The sequence below is a fragment of the Camelina sativa genome, chromosome 12 (assembly GCF_030686135.1).
Source record: "Camelina sativa cultivar CO46 ecotype springtype chromosome 12, ASM3068613v1".
In the NCBI taxonomy this organism is placed as follows: Eukaryota; Viridiplantae; Streptophyta; class Magnoliopsida; order Brassicales; family Brassicaceae; genus Camelina; species Camelina sativa.
Genome location: NC_141891.1, coordinates 35,111,031 through 35,133,252, shown reverse-complemented (window position 1 = coordinate 35,133,252; position 22,222 = coordinate 35,111,031). Strand labels below are relative to the sequence as shown.

The 22,222-nt window shown below is 39.5% G+C and overlaps 1 protein-coding gene and 1 non-coding gene across 21 annotated transcripts; one reads left to right on the top strand and one right to left on the bottom strand.

Moving 5' to 3' along the window:
* Window positions 1–555: 555 nt before the first annotated feature.
* LOC104732962 (uncharacterized) lies at window positions 556–21,419 on the bottom strand. Of its 20 annotated transcripts, none has more exons than XR_015575080.1 (8): window positions 21,154–21,350; window positions 20,871–21,045; window positions 20,725–20,803; window positions 20,567–20,617; window positions 20,422–20,472; window positions 20,223–20,309; window positions 13,961–14,266; window positions 6,556–8,177 (listed from the first exon to the last, which is right to left on the bottom strand). XR_015575080.1 is itself a non-coding variant. In XM_087479334.1 (8 exons), coding segments are annotated over exons 5-8 (333 nt in total). In that variant the 5' UTR covers window positions 20,424–20,472; window positions 20,567–20,617; window positions 20,725–20,803; window positions 20,871–21,045; window positions 21,154–21,350; the 3' UTR covers window positions 6,556–8,738. The 20 variants fall into 20 exon arrangements, 8 of the variants coding, with proteins under 8 accessions (XP_087335460.1, XP_087335458.1, XP_087335459.1 ...); XM_087479334.1 differs by having other exon boundaries at window positions 6,556–8,849; window positions 14,134–14,266; XM_087479332.1 differs by having other exon boundaries at window positions 14,134–14,266.
* Window positions 13,580–13,686, top strand: LOC147933087 (small nucleolar RNA R71). Its single transcript, XR_015576905.1, has one exon. It is a non-coding gene; the product is annotated as a small nucleolar RNA R71 (small nucleolar RNA).
* Window positions 21,420–22,222: the final 803 nt, after the last annotated feature.

The following is a 22,222-nucleotide window of genomic DNA, read 5'->3' as shown; positions in this document are numbered from 1 at the left end:
ACAACACTTTCGGTGCCACGATGAATTAAACTTAAGAGCTTAATCTAGGTGATCAATCTAGTTTAAGCATTAAGAACAACAATAGATGAAGAACAATAATATCAATCCCAAATCTAACAACCTAAGTTTAGATAATCATAAACCCCCTTTTTGAAACCCAAAACCCAATAGTAAAACTACTCAACATAGAAGTAAAAGAACAGCAAATCAAAGATGAGGGAAACATGTTTGAATTGCAAAAAGAAATAAAAGGGTTCAGAATTCTTTTCCAAAGGGTTAGAAAGGATAAGAGATCTTCTCCCAAAGCTTACAAGTACTCAAAAGCTGCGTAGAATAAAACTTATCTTTCTAGAGGCCAAGCCTCGTGCTTAAATACTAAAATAAAACCCTAAAAGTTAGTTTAAAACATAAAAGGAAAAGTTGCTTCGGGTACGGGACTGGTCGATCCTAAATGTGGATCAGCCGATCTCGGATGCTTTTCTGTGTTTGCTCCATCTGCTTGCTAGTCCGATCGGTCTTCAACCAACTTTAGCTCCAGATGCTTATTTTCATCCCAAAACACTCAGTTTCCTTCCAAAGTAGCCTAGAACCTGTACAGACTCACAAAAAGCTAAAAGGACTCTAAAAGCACACTTGGACCTAACAAAAGACTCAAGACAAGTGTAAAAACTATGGTTAAAATCCTATAAAATGCAGATACATCAATTCCCCCGGACTTGAATTTTTGCTTGTTCTCAAGCAAGAACAGACAAATTCTCAAGAACATAGAAAATGTTTGAAAGTAGAAACTCACAAATGCTTGGGAACCATTGCTTTGCACTCGTCATCAAATCAAATTAAGAACTACTTTTTGTACTCTGCCCATGATTAGGATCAACACTCCCTACTCTGAACTCCACAACCTTAAAGAACCTTCAGCATCCCCAATGTTGTCTCCTTACATCAGATTAGTGAAAATGTGTGGTCTCGCTGAGGGAATATCGATCACTGAACTTATTGACTCCTTCAACCTTTTATTGCCCAAGACTTCCTACATATGCTTCCTTTCCTCTCTCTCTTTTCTCACTTCCAAAGGATTGATTTCTCCCTAATTTTCTAGGGTATCATTGTACTTTTTTTATCAATCTCTTGCTCTTTTCTTGCGGACCGGTTTCCATGAGTTCTGAAGGATGCATGGATTTACGCACAACCTTCGGTTCACTTCTTTATTACCTATATCCACTTCTTCGTCTTTCTTTTTTCTTGTTATGTATGATTTAGTGGATGCCCATTAAGGCCCATTAATAGTCTATTAGGTTATAACCTAATGCTTGTTCACCAAGTTATATCCCCTATATATACTTTATTATATCTAATGAATGAGACAAGTTTTCCCCTTACTTTAACATATTATCAGTACGAATCTTTAATATTGACCATTTTAAGAAAAAAAAAAAAAACCCTAGTCGCCGAGTTGAATAGCAGCCGTCACCGCCTCGGACGTCTCTAGTGTCTTGTCTCTCCAGATCTCGAACGTTTCTCATCTCTTGTCTCTGGTACACATGCTCTGATCTTATATACACAATTAATTATTTAATTAGTCAATGATTACGGCTCGTTTGCTATACATATCGCAACATAGGATGCTTTACTATAATACTGCATCTTATGTTCGTGATTTTATTATATGTGTTCGTGACCTTACGTTCTCTATATTGTTTATTTAATCACTAGTATTACTCACCTATATGATACATGATATAACTTGTTTTTACAAAATTACTTATGCATATCATTATTTTTATTTGGTACCTGTGCTCGTACGTACTCATACATATTATTATTATGTAATACATGCACTCATATTACGTAATCTCATATATACATTATTATATGATATATAATATCTTACATGCACTAGCATATGTAGATACATGCACACGTTCATATGCTTATATTATAATCATATACAGTATATTTTATAATTTGAGTTATGATTGATTATTTAAAATTTTTGAGTGATCATACGCTTCATCATTATTCTATTACATAAGTTGATTTAAACTACTATGTATAATTATAGATGTATGCATAATACTTGTACGTATTATAATATAAATACATGCATGCAACTTTAGTATATGTTATTATTATTTAAATACAGGCCCGGCTCAAATATCAACTAGACCCAGTACTACTTTCTGAAAACCCCCTAAATATATACTATTCTCTTCAAAAAAGAAAAAATTACATTTAAAATTTTTTTTTTGGACCCTTGGATCCGGTGCCCTTGTACCTCTCGCACATGTCCTAAGCCGGCACTGTTTAAATAACACGTACGTATATAATAAATATATGTACGCATATTATATGTACGTATACCATATAAGATAGTAAACTGTAAATACATGCATATAAGTGTACCATATAATATAAGAAATACATGTATGCAAATTTATTATTTTTGCTATGTTCTGTCTCGAACTTATAATTATTTTTGTTCTGTATTTAGAATAACGATGAATGATGAGGATATATGCTTGGTTGATAGCGTAATAAACCACACCATTCTAAAGCATAAGAGATATTTTTCTCATCTGATTATGAAAGAGGCCCGTGTGAGCACTATTTCGGGTAATGCAAATATAATTGAAGGCTCTGGAAAAGTATATGTGTTATTGACTATGGGAACGCAACTTGAAATAGTTGATGCGTTATACTCTCCCAAGTCTAAGAAAAATCTCTTGAGTTTTAAAGATATCCAGAAGAATGGATATCATGTTGAGACTATGAATGAAGGAAATGATGAATACCTTCAGATCATAAGCATTACCCATGGCATGGCTCTAAGAAAACTGTAGAGAGATTACCCACATTCTCTATTGGTTTGTATTGTACTAAGATTAGTACAATTGAGGCAAATACTATAGTAAACCAGAAGTTTACTGAAAGTCTCAATGTTTGGCACGACCGGTTAGGCTATCTCGGTTTGATAATGATGCGAAAGATAATAATGAATTCGTGTGGACATTCATTACAGAATCAGAGGGTTCTCCCTAATGATTTCTCATGCGATGCATGTTCACAAGGAAAGCTAATCATAAGGCCTTCACCAGCCAAGATAAATTCTGAATTGATAAATTTTCTCGAACGGATACATGGAGATATTTGTGGGCCGATTCACCCACCGTGTGGAACCTTTAGATATTTTATGGTTCTAATTGACGTATCGACTAGATGGTCATATGTATCTTTGTTATCAACCCGCAACTTGGCGTTTGCGAGGTTACTTGCTCAATTGATTCGCTTAAGAGCACATTTTCCAGATTTTCCTTTAAAGACAATTCGTCTTGATAATGCTGGTGAATTCACATCCCAAACTTTTAATGATTATTGTATGTTCATTGGGATAAGTGTTGAACATCCTGTAGCATATGTTCATACACAAAATGGTTTAGCTGAATCATTGATTAAGCGGCTCCAATTGATTGCTCGACCATTACTTATGAAATCAAAACTCCCAATTTCTGCTTGGGGACATGCTATTTTGCATGCGACAGAATTAATTCGCATCAGGCCAACGAGTAATCATAAATACTCCCCCTAACAGTTGCTTTTGGGTCATGAGCCTAATATTTCCCATCTTAAAGTTTTTGGATGTGCTGTATATGTTCCAATTGCTCCACCACAGCGATCTAAGATGGGACCTCAAAGGAGGTTAGGGATATATGTTGGATATGACTCCCCATCGATAATCAAATATTTAGAGCCATCCACGGGTGATTTGTTTAAGTCCCGTTTTGCAGATTGTCATTTCAATGAATCTGTATATTCAACATTGGGGGGAGAAAATAATAAGCTGGTAGAAGAAATTCGTTGGAATGAATTATCATTATCTTATCATGATCCTCGGACTAGAGAATGTGAATCAGAAGTCCAAAAGATAATTCATTTATAGAGCTTAGCAAATCAGTTGCCAGACTCTTTCGCTGACCCAAATAGAGTGACTAAGTAACATATTCCAGCTGTTAATGCTCCAGTTAGAATTGATGTCCAAGAAGGACTGAATCAAGCTGCTACTGAGTCTAAGGCACGTTTAAAACGTGGTAGACCAATTGGTTCCAAAGATAAGCATCCTCGGAAAAGGAAAGGAGCAGAAATTGGCAATAATGTTACCAAGGATGTAAAGAATTCTGAAGGATTCTTAGAAGAGACATTAGACATGACAAAGAAGGATTCAGGTACCTGATAATGATGAGATCTCAATTAATCATGTCATGTCTGGGATAACATGGAACCGAAAGCAAATCGACGTCGATGATAATTTTGCATGCAATGTGGCACTTGATGTTATGGATGACAATGAGGATCATGAACCAAAGTCTATTATAGAGTGTACACTACGAAATGATTGGCCAAAATGGAAAGAGGCAATAGACGCTGAATTGAAATCACTCTCTGAACGAGAAGTGTTTGGACCGGTAGTCCGTAAACCTAATGGTGTTAAACCGGTGGGACATAAATGGGTCTTTGTGTGGAAAAGAAATGAAAATGGTGAAGTTGTGAGATACAAAGCACAGTTAGTTGCACAAGGTTTCTCACAAAGACCTGGAATCGATTATGAGGAGACATACTCCCATGTGGTGGATGCAACTACTTTTATATTCCTAATTACTCTGGCAGTAAAGGAAGGGCTTGACTTACGCTTGATGGACGTAGTCACAGCATACTTGTATGGTCCCCTGGACAATGAAATTTATATGAGAGTCCCAGAAGGATTTGAAATGCCACCGGCAGCAGAATCTAGTTCTCGAGAACATTATTGCATAAAGTTGAATAAATCTCTTTATGGGCTTAAACAATCAGGGCGTATGTGGTATAACCGCTTGAGTGGTTATTTACTAAGAAAAGGTTATAAGAATGACCCTATCAGCCCATGTATATTCATTAAGAGATATGCTAAAGGATTTGTTATTATTGTAGTATATGTAGATGATTTGAATATCATTGGAACTTCTGGAGAGATTTCCCATATATTGGAATACTTAAAGAAAGAATTTGAGATGAAAGATCTTGGAAAAACGAGATTCTGTCTATGATTACAGATAGAGCACCTTGCAAAAGGAATCCTTGTGCATCAAGCAACTTACACAGAAAAAGTGCTTAAACGGTTTTCTATGGATCAAGCACATCCATTGAGTAGTCCGATGGTTGTAAGGTCACTTGATGTAGACAAGGACCCATTCGGCCCTAAGAAGGATAATGAAGAAATCATTGGACCAAAAGTGCCATATTTAAGTGCAATAGGGGCATTGATGTATCTTACTAGTCATACAAGACCTGATATATCTTTTGCAGTAAATTTATTGGCATGGTTTAGCTCATGCCCAACTAAGAGGCACTGGAATGAGATTAAACATATACTTCGTTACCTCAAAGGAACGAAAGACATGGGTTTATTTTTCTCTAATCAAGCCAAAGGAGATTTGATTGGTTTTACAGATGCAGGGTACTTATCCGATCCTCATAATGCTCGATCACAGACGGGATATGTTTTCACATGTGGTGGTACAGCTATCTCCTGGAGATGTATGAAGCAAACCATTGCAGCTACTTCCTCTAACCATGCAGAGATTCTAGCTATTCATGAAGCCAGTCGTGAGTGTGTATGGTTACGGTCTGTCGTTCAACATATACGGAGAGATTGTGGGATCCTTGAAGAGAAAGAAGCTCCAATGATCATGTATGAAGACAATGCTGCATGCATCGCACAACTGAAGGAAGGATACATTAAAGGTGATAGAACGAAGCACATCCTACCAAAGTTCTTTTTCACACATGAGCTCCAGAAGAATGGAGATGTTATTGTCTTGAAGATTCCTTCGAGTGATAATCTGGCTGAGTTATTCACCAAGGCGCTTCGAACTGCTACTTTCAAGAAATTAGTTTCTCTCCTTGGACTACACCGTCTCAAGGATCTTGACGGATGCACTCATCAGGGAGAGTAAATGTGTGCTGCACTCTTTTTCTCTTAACCATGGTTTTTCCCATTGGGTTTTCCTGGTAAGGTTTTTAATGAGGCAGCATCTTACGCGCATTTACATCTATGCAATTATAATGGACATCCAAGGGGAAGTGTTATGTATGATTTAGTGGATGCCCATTAAGGCCCATTAATAGTCTATTAGGTTATAACCTAATGCTTGTTCACCAAGTTGTATCCCCTATATATACTCTATTATATCTAATGAATGAGACAAGCTTTCCCCTTACTTTAACTCTTCTTTACTTTTCTCTTTTTTTTTTATTGAGTAATGAAGGGAAGAGAGAGGTGAAGCATACTTTGTGAGGAGATGCATATCTTGTATTGCTTAAGGGAGGAGTCTTGTTCGATGTATACCAAGTCCCAAGGCAAGAAGTTAAATCCGGTTAAATCCTTTCAAAGCTAGAGACAGTCATCAGTTCAGCTTAGTGTTCTCCTTGGTGAGGGTCTTTTGGGGCGTGTTGAGACTGCTCATGTTCATTCCAAGCTTCATTCAAAAATCAAAAGTACTAAAGCAATCATAAGAGTGTTAGTTCAAAGCAAAAGATTCCTAGAAATGATCATAGTTTCCCAATTTTTCGTTATTTTTTAGATTCGACAAAATGACTCAAATAAAAGAAAAACCAAAAGAAAACAACCAAAGAAAACGACATTAGTAACTTGGAGACATCCCTTCCTCGGACTTACTTCACACCGTCAAGGTATGAAAGCAAAGCCAAGAAATAGGAACCTCCAACAACAAAAAGAGAAATAGAAAAATCCTAGAAATAGGATAACCCGTGGTGAAGTAGCAGTCTAGCGAGAAGGCGAGGAGGTCACGGAATGGTCAGAACAAAGAGGCTTAGTAGTTGTGTCATCGTCGTCACTGGCAGCAGTGGGATCCGACGGTGGGGGTGCAAAACAGGACGGAGCAAGCCCCTGAAGCCAAGTAGCCAGTCGCGTGAGAAGCAGGTTGTTCTTCCCCTGGGTGTCGTAAACCCACCTCTCGAATTCAGATTGAGATGCTTGTGTAGGCGAGTCAGCAGCGAAATGGCTCACATCGAAGGAAGGAAACGGTGGAAAGGAGCGAGCTGGATGTGAGGACTCTGCGGCAGCTGCCGGCTGTGTGCTACGTGTGGGCTTGCGGGAAGCATAGCCACCCTCCTCCATCCAAACCACCTCGTCAAGGTCGCATAGTGCTAATTCAGGAGGCTCAAAGGCAATTCTCCGTCTTGCGAAGTGAAGTGCAGGATGGCATAAGGATCCGCATGTACGGAAAGTTACCAGCCTTGTCCTAAAATCTGTAGACAAAATTTTGACGCACAAGAATCTCACTGGTGAACATGTATTTGAGGTCAAGGAGCTTCTTCTTCTGGACTGAAATGGATGAAGCAATGCCACAATATTCGATGATGGGGGTCACCAAGCTACCGATGAGTATCCTCTTATTCTTTGCTTTGGCCATGTCTTTTCAGACCTGCTCAAACTCCTTAGAAAGCAAGAATCCAAAGTTAACGTCATGAGTTTGATGGTGGATCGGAGAAGTCAGAGGATGCAGGAACCGACGAAGACCGTGAAAGAACATCCACAACTCAGGTAGCTGCAATGTGCTAGTTTCAGCCCTAGCATAAATGGTGTTGCTCAAGAATTTAGTAGTGATCCGAAGGACTGGGTTGCGAATGCGGGATTGCCTGGCTCCGCGTTAGACATAGTTCCCAGCTCCAATCAGGTTCCAAACATTTGACCTATTTTCGAGCTTCTCCATCTTGCATTGCTTGTTTCGAGGGAAACCAAAAATGTTGCAGAGATCGAACATGGTGATGGTGTAATGCTTCTTGAGCAGAAAGAAACTGATCGAACAATGTTCAGCCAACGTGTCAGGACCGTCAGGCATATTCACCCTCACAGTGGCCAGAAGATCTCTTGCAAGCCGCTCATGTAAGTCTCATGCCTTCTCAGCAGAAGAACCAAACCACATGGTCTTTACCAACTCATCGAAATCAGCAAGCATGGCCATCCTCCCAAAAAGCTCTCGGTCAGGAAACCGAGTCGGCTTCATCTTACATTGACCCATAAATTTTAACCCCTTCGCATCCTCATCATTCCAAACTCGGGTTGATTGCTCGTTGGTAGGAGTTGCAGGTTCTTTACCACTGCGGCGTCTTTTAGGCATTTTCTGCAAAAGAAGAGAATTCCAATATGAGGGATTGAAATTACCTGAAAGTTCTCCTAATCAACCAACATAATTGGCAAGCCTATCGCTAAATTCAAGCCACAGCAGCCTAAATCTAGTTCCGAAATTTCCCTAGAACTATTCAACCATCAATTCGCAGCTCAATTAGGTAGGAGAATTGAAAGAATTATGGACAACCAAAATTGAACCTAGAGATTGCCGAAAATCGAACAAAAGAATGGGAAAAAGAAAAACTTACCTTGTTCGATTTTGAGTTTAACTGTGGGAATATGAAAAAGGGTGTAATCCGAGTGGATTGAATCCAAACCTCAACAAAATAAAGAAAAATCGAGAGGGAGAGAGGTGGATGTCCAAATCGGGGTCGCGAGAGGGAAGAAAAGAAGGAAGAAGATGAAATTAGGTTTAAAAATTCCGGCATTGGGCACGAATCCGGTTTAACCCGGTTCAATTTAAGTCCGATAACCAGAATAAACCAATTTCATTCTTCTTTTCTCTTTTTCCCTCGAATTCACTTACCTGGGACGGGGATCGGCTGATCCAAAATCAGATTGGCCGATCCGTAATGGTTGGGGGACGTTCTTTGATGAGAATTCGCATCTTCTCCATTTTGAACTTGTCCCATGAAGACTCAAAACCAAAACCAGCGGGTGACTCCTAAAAGAAAAACAAAACAAAATAAAAATCCTAAGGAAAACATGAAAAGATAGGGGAAAACAAAACAATCCCCACTGGGTTGCCTCCTATTAGCGCTTGTTTAAAGTCATGAGCCTGACTTTTCTTGCTGCTCATGCAGCGTGGAGATCCATCAGAGGGATGGTAGATTCCTCAGTTGGATCATGATCAGCGAGATATGGCTTTAGGCGTTGACCGTTGACAGTAAACTCTTTACCATCATGGTTCCATAGAACAATGGCTCCATAGGGCATAACCTCTTTGATGCGGAAAGGTCCAGACCAGCGAGAACGTAGCTTGCCAGGAAAGATCTTCAATCGAGAGTTGAAGAGTAGAACCAAGTCATAAGCAGCAAAATTCTTAGGAACAATTTTCTTGTCATGCATTTCTTTAGTGCGTTCCTTGTAGATTTTGGTGCTCTCATATGCATTCATGCGGATCTCATCAAGCTCATTTAGCTGAATCAGGCGTCGTTCAGCCGCGGTCTTGACGTTGAATTTCATCTGCTTTGTCGCCCAAAGTGAATTGTACTCGAACTCGACAGGTAGATGGCAGGACTTTCCATAGACCAACTTGAATGGTGTGGTGCCAATAGGTGTATTATAAGCGGTCTAATAGGCCCAAAAAGCATCATCGAGTTTAGTAGACCAATCCTTCCTTGTTGAGTTTACCATTCTCCAAGATGCTTTTAATTTCACGGTTTGAGATCTCAACTTGCCCACTAGTTTGAGGGTGATATGATGTAGCGACCTTGTGTGTTACTCCATGCTTCTTCAGAAGATTCTCAAAGAGTTTGTTGATAAAGTGAGTCCCACCATCGCTTATTACCACCTGTGGAACACCAAACTGTGGAAAAATTATATGCTTGAACATCTTAAAAACAACCTTTGAATCATTGGTGGGGCTTGCTAATGCTTCGACCCATTTGGAGACGTAATCTATTGCGACAAGTATGTATAGATTCCCATAGGAAGGTGGAAAGGGTCCCATGAAATTGATCCCCCAACAATGAAACACTTCGATGTCCAAGATAAAATTATGTGGCATCTCATTCCTTTTGCTTATGTTCCCACGTCGCTGGCAAGCATCACATCGGGAGACAAAATCATGTGCATCACGAGACAGAGTGGGCCACCAGAGGCCTGCTTGAAGTACTTTGGTCGCAGTTTTAAACGTAGCGAAGTAACCTGCGTAGTTGGATCTATGATAGTGAAAAAGAATTCCTGAAACTTCTGATTCTGGAACACATCTTATGTAAAGGCCATCGGCACAATGCTTGTAAAGGTACGGCTCATTCCAGAAGTAGCGCTGCACATCCCGCAAAAACTTCTTCTTCGCATAACCAGTAAAGTTGGGGGGATCCTCTGCAGCACACAAATAGTTTGCGATGTCAGCATACCATGGGGAGTCATCGCTGATTTGCTGGAGGACCTTAGCGTCGGCCTCATCCTTGAAACATTCCTCATATGCTGCATCTACATAGACATTCTCCTCAGGGAGCCAGTCATCGATAGGAATCTCGGCATCGATCCTCAGCCTAAAAAGGTGATCTGCCACTCCATTTGATGTCCTTGCATAACAGTTGGGTGAGTGGTCTAGCTATTTTGGAGAAATCCTTTATGAACCGTCGATAAAATCCAGCATGTCCAAGGAAGCTGTGTATATCTTTTACGGTTTTAGGCAGTTGCAGACTGGACATCACCTCGATCTTGGCCTTATCAACCTCTATCCCCTTCTCAGAAATTTGATGACCAAGGACAATCCCATCGGAGACCATGAAATGGCATTTTTCCCAATTAAGAACAAGGTGTTTGTCCACACAGCATTGAAGAACTTTGCACAGGTTAGACAAACACGAAGAGAAGGATGAGCCATAAACCGAAAAATCATCCATAAATACCTCCATAATATCCTCTATCAAGTCAGAGAAGATCGACATCATGCAACGTTGGAAGGTAGCTAGGGCATTGCATAACCCAAAAGGCATTCGTCGGTAAGCGAATGTGCCAGCGAATGTGCCGTAAGGGCAAGTGAAAGTCATTTTCTCCTGATCATCCGGGTGGATCGGAATTTGAAAGAAGCCAGAGTAACCATCTAGGAAGCAGTAATAGGGGTGATTCGCTAAAGGCTCAAGCATTTGGTCAATGAATGGAAGGGGGAAGTGATCCTTCATGGTGGCTGCATTGAGCTTGCGGTAGTCGATGCACATTCGATGTCCTGTTACTGTTCTGGTGGAGATCAACTCATTTTTTCATTTGCGACTACTGTCACCCCTCCTTTCTTTGGTACCACATGGACCGGACTCACCCAGGTGCTATCGGAGATTGGAAAAATAACTCCAGCTCCCAACAATTTCAGAATCTCCTATTTCACCACTTCCTTGAGGTTTGGATTTAGCCTTCATTGGTGTTCTATAGAAGATTTCGAAGGATCTTCAAGGTGGATGCGGTGAGAGCATAACTCCGGTGAAATACCTAAATGACATCCAAGGAATAGCCCAATGTCTTCCTATATTTTCTCAACTCGCAGAGCAAGAGTACGGTCTGAACATTATTCAGGCTAGAGTAAATAATTACTAGATATGTGGAGTTTGGTCCAAGATAAGCATACATGAGCCCTTCTGGGAGTGGCTTTAAATCCAATTTCGGAGCCTTGAAGTCGCTCCAGTTCTCCTGGTTATCTGTGGCCTCAGAGCAGAGTTCGGGATCAACTGATCCAGAAATAGGAATGGTCGTTCCACTACGTTTGTTTGTGATTTCCGCAGAGAGAGCCAGATTGGTCAATCTGATATCAGGATCGGTCAGTCCAGTTTGCAAATTGATAAAAAGGATTTCGCATTCCGAATTTGCTGCATCATCGAGTCTTTCTGCCATCCTCACAGTCTCTTCATACAAGTATCCCAACTCTAGTTCCTTCTTTGTTAATGCCACGGCCAGGTGATCACTCGAACATACTTCCTCATAGATCTCATCAGCTATTTCTCCTATGGTGTCAATCTAGAAGGTTTGGCCATCGATTGTAGGTTTCTTAGCCACTTTCTCCAGGTTGAATCTCAAAACCAAATCATCCATGTGCAAATCAATTTTTCCCTCTTGGACGTTTATCATTGCACCAGCCGTGGCCAAGAAAGGTCTTCCAAGTAGAATGGGTTCTTGGGATTCCTCGTCGAGTTTCAAAACGATGAAGTCAGTGGGTATGTAGCAGTTCCCAATTTGAACTGGTAGGTTCTCCAATACCCCTTCTGGACATCGGGTAGAGCGATCAGCGAGGACTAAGGTGACTTGGGTCTGCTTGAAGGTGTATAGACCAAGTCGTGTTGCAACGCTGAGTGGCATCAGGCTCACACTTGCCCCTGAGTCGCAGAGGCAGTTGTTGAACTTAAGATCTCCTATTGTGCAAGGCACAGTAAACGGTCCTGGATCTCCATAATTTTCTAGCATTCGATTATGGAGCATTGAGCTGCATTCCTGCGTGAGATACATTACTTCTTTCTCCAAACTGAGCTTATCGGTGAGGATCTCCTTCATATACTTCTTAAGAGATGGAACCCTCCGGACTGCCTCAATGAAAGGGAGTGTGACTTGAAGCTCTCCTACCACTGATTTCAGCTTTGCGTACTCTCGCTCTTGTATCTTTGACTTACAACGTGTGGGAAAAGAAAGCTTGGGTACATATTGCGACTGAGGTTTGCAGGGTTGTCCTCCCTCAGCATTAATTGTACCAAAGATTTCAATGCCATCAGTAGCTTTGTTAGGAACCTCATCAGAGTTGCTTTTCTGTTCTTCTATCGTGGATTGGCCGGTCTTGTTATTGGATCGATCAGTCCCTTCTTTCTGCTGTGGTTCTTTCAGTTCCCTGCCGCTTTGAAGGGTGATGACATTCAAGAATTCTTTTAGATTAGCCTCGTTTTTCCCAGGAAGTGTTCCTGGAGGTGCCTTGACTCTCGCTGCAGATTGTGCCACTTGGTTCTCTAACACTCTCATGTGAGTGTTTAATGATTCTATCCTTCCATTCAGCTCTGAATACATGCTGTCGATCTTGACATTCACCTCAGTGATGTTTTTCTTTTGATTTTCCGTCAAGACATGCATCATTTGTTCTAATTTGCTTTCTTGCGGGGCTACGGCTTGCGGTGGAGGTGCTTGATAACCTTGTGAGAAGTTGTTGACTTGAGGTTTCTGCTGGAAATTCGATCCTCCAAAACATGTCCCCTTGTTTTGGAAGCCCTGTGCAAAATTGATGTGCTGAGGTTGCGGTGGATAGACCTGATCCTGAGGATTGTCAACATTGTTACTTCTATAGGACAGGTTAGGATGATTTCTAAAATTCTGGTTAAAGCCTCGATTCTAAAACTTTCCTTGTCCTCCTATGTAGTTCATCTCCTCCGTACCCTCAAGGTATGTCTCAGCTCCGAAATTTGCATACCCCCGACTTGTTCCTCGCACAAGTTAACATTTTAGTGATTCCTTTTCAGTAGGAGATTCACCTTGGCTGTGAGGTCCTTAATAGCATCAGTTTCGACAGCATTGACCCGCACCGTACGATTGTAGTCTGTGCCATGGTTGCTATTGCTTACCGCAAGATTTTCTATCAGTGCATTGGCCTCATTTGTGGTGTTGGTGGAGAAATCTCCTCTGCTAGCTGTGTCTAACGCCATCTGGTATTTCTGTTCGATACCCCCTTAAAAAATGTTCATCAGGTTCTCTTGGGTGTAACCATGGTGAGGACAGTCTCTCAGATATTCCTTGAACCTCTCCCATGCCTCGCAAAATGTCTCCATGCCTCCTTGAGAGAATGTAGTGATTTTGCTTTGCAGTTTGGTGTAGAAGTGATTCAGGAAAGCTGCTCTACATTGTGCCCAAGTGGTGATCGATCCAGGATCCAGAAGATTCAGCCATCTCAGTGCCTTATCCGCCAAAGAAAACTGGAACAATGTCAACATGAGGTAGTCGTAAGGGACACCATTGGACCTCATCGTACTAGTCAGTCTTTCAAAAGCCTCGATGTGGTCTAGAGGACTATCTGACGGCAGACCGTTAAACACACGATTCAGAACTAGATTGATTAGACTATGTTTTATCTCATAGTCTTGCCTCGCAGGTGCTGGTGGTTGAATCGCAGATCGATTCGCAAACAGCCTATTGTGAGCATCCTCGTCCCTCAAGGTGGTTTGCCTTGCTGGTGGATTTGGTTCAACTTCGTTTCGCACCTGCTGGTCCTGCCTCTGTTACTGTTGAACAATAGCAACTTGAGGATTTTGACGAACCTCTGATTCTTCTCCGTCAGCCATAGCATTGATCTGGGCTCTTGCTTTGCGGTTTTCGTGTTCAAGCTGTGCTAACTCCTTGTTTTGCAGGTTACGCAAATCAGTGGGCTTGTGGCTTCTTGTTTGCATGCACCTGAGACGAAAGAGGAGAACACAAGAACAAATCAGTAAATTAAAGTAAAATAAACCTTAGACTAGACGTGAATCTAAAATTTCAAAATCAACGTTTGGTCCCCGGAAACGGTGCCAAATTGATCAACAGGTCAATTAAAACATAATGTGCACTCAACCACGATCTAGTGGTGTCGTCGTAACACTTTAAGATCGAATCCCCAGAGACCAAGCAATGCACTATGAAATTATATAGACCAAATATCGCTAAGGCAAAAGAAATTTTGTGTTTGAAGTAATCAATTAAAAATCAGAAAATAAACAAAGGTTTTGAAATGAAAGAAAGATATTGGGCGTAGGGAATCAGTTAGGGGATACAACCATGAAATTAGATGATAGATTGGAATGCATTAGGAACCGTTCTTGAACTCAAATCACAATTATAAAGCTAACCTACTTCCGCAGCATTAGCTAACTTTGCAAAGAAATAACTAGAGCCTAACTTCCGTTTGAACCTAGATAAACAAGAAAGCATTAAAGTTCAAGTTTGATTTGCTCACAAGGTGCCTCAACTTCAACTTCCGTTGGCTAAGGTCCACCTTGCTCACCTATGTTTCTTTCAAGCAACTCAACAACACTTTTGGTGCCACGATGAATTAAAACTAAGATCTTAATCTAGGTGATCAATCTAGCTTAAGCATTAAGAATAACAATAGATGAAGAACTATAAGATCAATCCCAAATCTAAAAACCTAAGTTTAGATAACAAAAAACCCCTTTTTGAAACCTGAAACCCAAAAGTAAAACTACTCAGACATAGAAGTAAAAGAACAGCAAATCAAAGATGAGGGAAACATGTTTGAATTGCAAAAAGAAATAAAAGGGTTCAGAATTCTTCTCCAAAGAGTTAGAAAGGATAAGAGATCTTCTCCCAAAGCTTACAAGTACTCAAAAGCTGCGTAGAATAAAAATTGTCTTTCTAAAGGCCGAGCCTCGTGCTTAAATACTAAAATAAAACCATAAAAATCGATTTAAAACATAAAAGGAAATGTTGCTTCGGTACGGGACTAGTCGATCCTAAATGTGGATCAGCCGATCTCGGATGCTTTTCTGCGTTTGCTCCATCTGCTTACTAGTCCGATCGGTCTTCAACCAACTTTAGCTCCAGATGCTTGTTTTCATCCCCAAAACACTCAGTTTCCTTCCAAAGTAGCCTAAAACCTGTACAGACTCACAAAAGGCTAAAAAGACTCTAAAAGCACACTTGGACCTAACAAAAGACTCAAGACAAGTGTAAAAACTATGGTTAAAATCTATAAAATGCAGACACATCATAAAGTTCAATTCCTAAACCATAAAATTTACAACATCCGAAAATCTAATCTTATTTTGCTAAAATTGTCTCAATTCATAATTTTAAAAAATTTAAACAATTATAAATATATCTATAAATTAATAATTATTAATTTATACTATAAAATAATTATTATTAATTTGTAGATAAATTAATATCACTATAAATTAATAAAATATCTTGGTCCCAACATTATTAATTTATAGAGGTTTACTGCATTCTTTCCGTTTAATATTACTTGTTGTGAATTTACACATATTAAACAATAATTAAAATTTGTGTTTTATCCCTTTTGTAGTAGATTATTTTATTTGATCTAAGTATCTGATAAACTAAAATTTAGGGAGAAAATTGAAAATTTGATTAATGACATTGCATTTGTAAATATAAAAAAATAATATAAAAATAATCAAAAGAAGTATCAACGAATGAGTTAAAAAAACTTCTAATTGAACAAAACTAGTTAGGCCCACTAGAAAATGGCCCAATCAATCTTTTTGGTCGCCCTTACAAATCAAACAACTAATGAATTAAGAAGTAAACTATGAGAGGATACGAGAGAAGCAAATACCCTAAGCAAAGAGACAAATCGTTGAGCTAGTGGCAAATTTAGCAATGTCAAAGTCGATATCTTCACTTCCAGATGATTTGATAGTGAGCATCTTAGCCCGTGTATCAAGAATGTATTACCGAACTATCTCCTTAGTCTCCAAGACCTTCCGTTCCTTCATTGCTTCACTAGAGCTTTACCAGACTCGATATCTCTTAGCCCTCACCGAGACTTGTTTCTATCTTTGCTTACGATTCTCTCTTGACTCAAACCCTCGTTGGTTCACTCTCTGCCCAAAACCTAAGAAGAAGAAGAAGAAGGAATCTTTTTCTTTTCTTTCTTTTTTTTCTTTTTTTTTGAACAAACAGAAGAAGGAATATTTTTTTTTGTTCCGATCCCAATCATCAACTCTCCTCCTCCTTCTGTGGAATGTTATAAAATTGTACCTGTTGATTCTCGTCTCTACGCCATTAGTAGCCAAGAACCAATCGATGTTGCTCCTCCTTGCTCCTCTAACGTCTCTTTCCTTGACTGTCGAACTCACACTTGGCTCGAAGCTTCAAGCATGAGATTGGCTCACACCAATACTCGACTTGATGGAAAAATGTATTTACCAGGAAGCTACGAGAATCCTGATTCTTTCAACTGTATTGAAGAAGTTTTCAGCAAAAAGACTCAAACTTGGAAGCCCCAGCCGCTCAAAAATTCGGCTTTACAGGATCTGCAGGGAAAGATTTACAGTCGGGAACACGTTATGGCTATAAAGCTAAAGGATATAACTAGGGAAGTGGTAGGATTTGGTATGAATGAGGCATGGGTTTATGCTTGTATTATTGAGAACATTTTCTATTTATATAGTTCTAGTGGGGAGTTTATTGTTGAGCTTTCCAAGCCCAAGCCAACTCTCCTATTAGTATGATATTGTCGGCTTTGAGCCCAGGTGGTAAAGCCCACACGGATTTCTTATTGGGCTCCTTCCCAAAAGGCCTCATACTAATTGGAGTTGGTCTTGGCTTATATATTAGAAACTTCTTTTCTAATCTTCAGATGTGGGACATTGTTTGTATCCCAACAAACCTCCCCTCAAACCATGTACCACGATCATATGGCCTCCCCTTCAGCGAAATCCAGGTACTCAGGCTCCAGTACCCCTTTTTATTCCTGAAGTATTCTTGAGGCACCCTTAATCATGTCATCTTTTTGAGAGAACCGTCCACACCGAATATAGAGCCCACACCCACTCCCCTAGGTCCACTTTTCGACCTAGGCTCTGATACCAATTGCTGGGCTTTCCAACCCAAGCCAACTCCCCTATTAGTATGATATTGTCCGCTTTGGGCCCAGGTGGTAAAGCCCGCACAGATTTCTTATTGGGCTCCTTCCCAAAAGGCCTCATACTAATTGGAGCTGGTCTTGGCTTATATATTAGAAACTTCTTTTCTAATCTTCATCATCATTGAGTGTGTGTCCCAATAACACATTAATCCAAGCAATGACGCAACATGAATTTTAAGCCTCAAATTCTTCTCTTTTTCTTTTTATTTCAGCAGCTGCAGACTCTATCATCAAGTGGATATCTTAATAAAGGCACTTGGAAGAATCAAGTTCAAGGAAATGAGGAGCTTCATTGGGATTCAAGATGTAAGTGACAGTGGCTTCAAGCTTAAGGGGAGAATGTTGGAGTAAGCTTGAAGTAGCTTAAAGTCCGAGCTAAGTATATTTGAGAGATATTCAAATATACATATTTGAGTATAGGAGTTATCTAAATAAGTTATATTTCCTAATTGGTTTTGGAAAAGTGTTTGAGATTTTTATATATATAGAGCTACCAAGGTGTGGTAAGCCTTATGAGTTTTGAGAGAGAGTTTGAGAGATTGTGTTTAAGAGATTGAGAGAGACCAAAGTTTTGAGTTATTTTCTTTGGTGATGAATAAATAAAGAGAGTTATTCTTTATTATAAGTCCTTAAACCATCCTTTTAAACTAGATTTGGTATCAGAGCTACATGTTCCGTGATCCTGAGAGAGAATTATGATGGAAGTTGCCATTGTGACTAAAAGAAGAGAAGGAAAAGCTTCTTCGATTACAATCAAAAGTATGAGAGATATTAATGTTATCAAAAAAACAAAGGAGGAAGGAAGAAAAGATCTTTCAGAAGGAGAAGAAATTTCAAAATCTGATTCAGAAGAAGAACAAGAAGACGACCTTGTTGAAAGCTACAAGGAAGTTCGTGAGGCACTGATTAATATTGGAAAGGAGAATCAAGTTTTGGAAAAAGAAAAACTTCGCCTTGATGCACTCGTTGAATCACTGCAGAATGAGTTGAAGGATGAGAAGAAAATCAATCAAAGGAGTCTGACATTGATGCAAGACAAGCTGGCTCTTGCTGCTAAAGTAGACAATCTAGAGAAGGATTTACGTAATGAGAAGGAAATATCAGCCCGACTACAATCAGAGCTTGATCAACAACACAAGAAGATTCACATGTTTGCTGGGACTAAAACTCTTGATAAAATATTGAGTTATGGAAGAATAGAGAAGTCTAACCGAGGATTAGGTTATATTGGACAAGAAGGATCTAACACAGGACAAATCAAGTTTGTGTCAGGAGGTGTCGCTCAACAAGTACAAGACAAGTCTAACCGAGGATTAGGTTATATTGGACAAGAAGGATCTAACACAGGACAAATCAAGTTTGTGTCAGGAGATGTCGCTCAACAAGTACAAGACAAATCAGAGAGTAATACAATCAAACAAACTGGATGTTACTTTTGTGGAAAGAAAGGACACATAAGAGCTTACTGCTACAAGTACTGGGAAAAAGTAAACAAACTTAGACGTCAAGGAAAATTTTCGTGGAATGGATATCGTAGTCAAATATGGGTAAAGAAATCTGATCTGTATGCATCAAAAGGTATGTCAAGAAAATCTGATCTGGATGAGGATACATCAAGAAGGTCAGGAAGTACAGGAAAGTTTGGATTTCGGTGCAATATGACAATTGTGACAAAAGAACATGGGGCTACTAGTAGTGGATATTCTCGCTATATGACAAGAACTCCTACAGCAGCACCTATAACTGCAGCAAAACCTGCAATAGAAAATGAGAGCATGACAGGAAGCATCGGTGATGAAAAATTTGCTGGAAATTACAAAGCATTGTATGAGCATTGGCTTAAATTGATTGAGGAAAATTCAGTGCTGACTAAAGAGAAAGTCATGTTAGAGATTCAAATTGTTAGAGCACAAAAGTATGCAATAGAGAAAGAAGAAGAAGCATTACAAGTTAGAATCAGACTTCAAGAAACTCAAAAGAATTTAAGAATGCTTAATAGTGGTACAGACAAATTGGATCATCTTCTGAACATTGGGAAAACAGATCGACATGGTCTTGGATTCAAGGGAAAGCCTTCAAACTCAGATTCCTATTTTGTTTATGGTGGAAAAATCACATCTACAACATGAGCTGCTACAGAGACTACAACTGGTACAGAGACCGTGAATCGATAACAGATGAAGAAAGGAAGGAGATTTTTCGATTGGTTGGAAATTTGGGTCAATGTCTGTTGAAATTAAATCAGTCCCAGAAAGAGTACAAAAGAGGAGTTAAAATTATTATGTAATGATGCTTCTAAGAGAGACAGAGAATCACAAAGATCCTTTTGGGAAATTGATGAGAACATGTCAAGAAGAAATTGTTCGCAAAGTTCATATAAGCGAATAAAGAGATCGTGTTCGTATCTAGAGTCTGCAGCTGCTGAAATAAAAAGAAAAAGAGAAGAATCTGAGGATTAAAATTCATGTCGTGTCATTGCTTGGATTAATGTGTTATTGGGACACACACTCAATGATGATGAAGAAGAGAAAGATATGCGTGATGGTGATAAATGTTTGATCAAAAGAAAAGAAGGCAAATCGTTTCGGAGATCATTACAGAAGTGTTCTATGGTTACTAAGATGAGATTTGAGATAGAACAAAAGGAGAAGAGTTTTTCACAAAAAATGGGACGTGACACTACCAAAGTTTCACACAACACAAGCGAGATTCGAGAAGTTGTTCAGAAGGAAGTGGTACCTAGTATGAAGTTCCAGCGTGGCTGTGAGCTTCTTAATATCCACTAATTGAAGAAGCAGCTCCAGGTAACTCCGGTAAGTCAATGACCTCGCAGAAAAGAGAAGAAAAGATTTAGGTGAGTTCATTATGTGAGGTAGAATCATGTGTAAGGAAGGAAAAAAACAAGTTGTTACACAAAGAGAAGGAGAAATGGAGTTACATGTGGAGTTCTGAAGCTATGAGAAGGAAATTCAAGCTTCAGGTGGAGTTTCTAGTGGTAAAAGAATCCGAGGAAGTGGATTAGTTAAGGTTCTGGAATTGCAATAAGGAGATATTGATTCTAGGTGGAGCTGTGAGAGAGTTACCTGCATTTATCGGAGCAGCAAAAGAACACGGATGGTGATTCAACGGAGAAGCTGCGGAGGAAGAAAATCAGGGAATCAAGAGTTAAGATTTCATACTTTTTCTTTAAAAAAAAAAATCAGAAATCTCAGAAGAGCTGGTAAGAGGAGCTTGAGAATACCTGAGATTACAGAGGGTAATGGTGATAGAGGAATCACCGGAGATACAAGGATTTGTGGTAGAAATTGCATCTGATTTCACTAGCAAAGAAGAAGATAACGTGTCGTATACACCGCAGGCACCATTTTAATGGGTTCATGGAGTTACCTAGAGGAGTTTTTGGAGCCGTGAAGGAGAGTGATCGGTTTTATGAAATCAAAGACATGATTTCACGGGTTTATGAAATCGTAAGTGATAAAGTGTGAAGGAGATGATCACTGTTTCAAAGGTTACTAAAGCTCATCAAAGAAGAAGAAGAACACACGTTTGTTCATCCGAGAAGCTGTGAAATGAAGAATCAAAATTCTGAAAAACTTCAGAAAATTTGTAATCCCAGAAGAAATCAAACTGAAGTCGTCATAGTAGAGATGAAGAAGAATTTGATAGGTACCGGAGTTGCAGCGATCGGTATTCGGTTTTGCCATGGAGGAAGAGAAAAACGGCGGCTTCGTCGGGTAAAGAGAAGCCTTAGAGGATTCTTAGGTGTTGGGTGTAGAGTCGGAGAAGTCTCCGGCGAACATGGAGGTGACCGGAGTTGTCGTCGTCGGAATAGCGTTCAATTTTTCAGAATTGGAGTAGAAGAGTCTCGTCAGATCGTCTCCATCGTTGGAGAAAAAAGAGAGGAAGAAAGGTTCATGGGCTGGACTTGTTGAAGTTGACAAAAGCCCATGGCGGAGATTGTGAAGTTATGGGCTTTAATCACATTTCCTGGCCCATTCAAATTAAGCTTATGGTATTCTCTGTATCCAAGTCGGCGATGACTTAAAATTAAAGGAAGAGCGACGAAGCAAAAGAAAGAAAAAAAAAACAATACGCAAGCATAAGAGAGAACAGAGCCGTAAGAAACACAAAGAAAGAGACGGTGACATTTTTTTGTGTAAGGAGGAGTTTATGGCTGTCACTAAAGCATCTAAAGAAGCAAACTGGCTTCAAGAACTATTTGATAAGGTCATCGGAGAAACATGTGAGAAGGTGACAATCCCAATGGTGGATATCTTAATAAAGGCACTTGGAAGAATCAAGTAAAAGGAATAAAAGTAAGAACTTTCAAATATAAAGAACAACTTTCTTTATTAATGTGTTTAGAAAATATCCTCTCAAAACTAAACACTCCTAAAGCTCTCTCTCAAATTCATGGCTTATGTCACAACTCAATATAGCCTTTTATATGAAAACACAAATCCTAAACCTATTAGGAAAACACCAATATATAGATTACTCCTAAATATTCCTTGAGCTTATCTTCTCTCTTATTCTTAACAGTCCATTGTAAGAATAATTTGGGCCTTAAGGTTCAAAGCTTATCCAACAGTCTCCCCCTTAAGCTTTGAATCTTCTCTTGTAACATCGTGAACTCCCAGCAAACTTCTCATCTCCACAAACTGAATCTTTGCCAATGCCTTTGTCAGTATGTCTGCCTTCTGATCAGCTCCAGGAATGTGATCAACATAAATGAGCTC

Coding starts and splice junctions, on each gene's coding strand:
- LOC104732962 (XM_010452566.3), bottom strand. CDS start 12,961: ATGATGCATGTCTTGACGGAAAATCAAAAGAAAAACATCACTGAGGTG.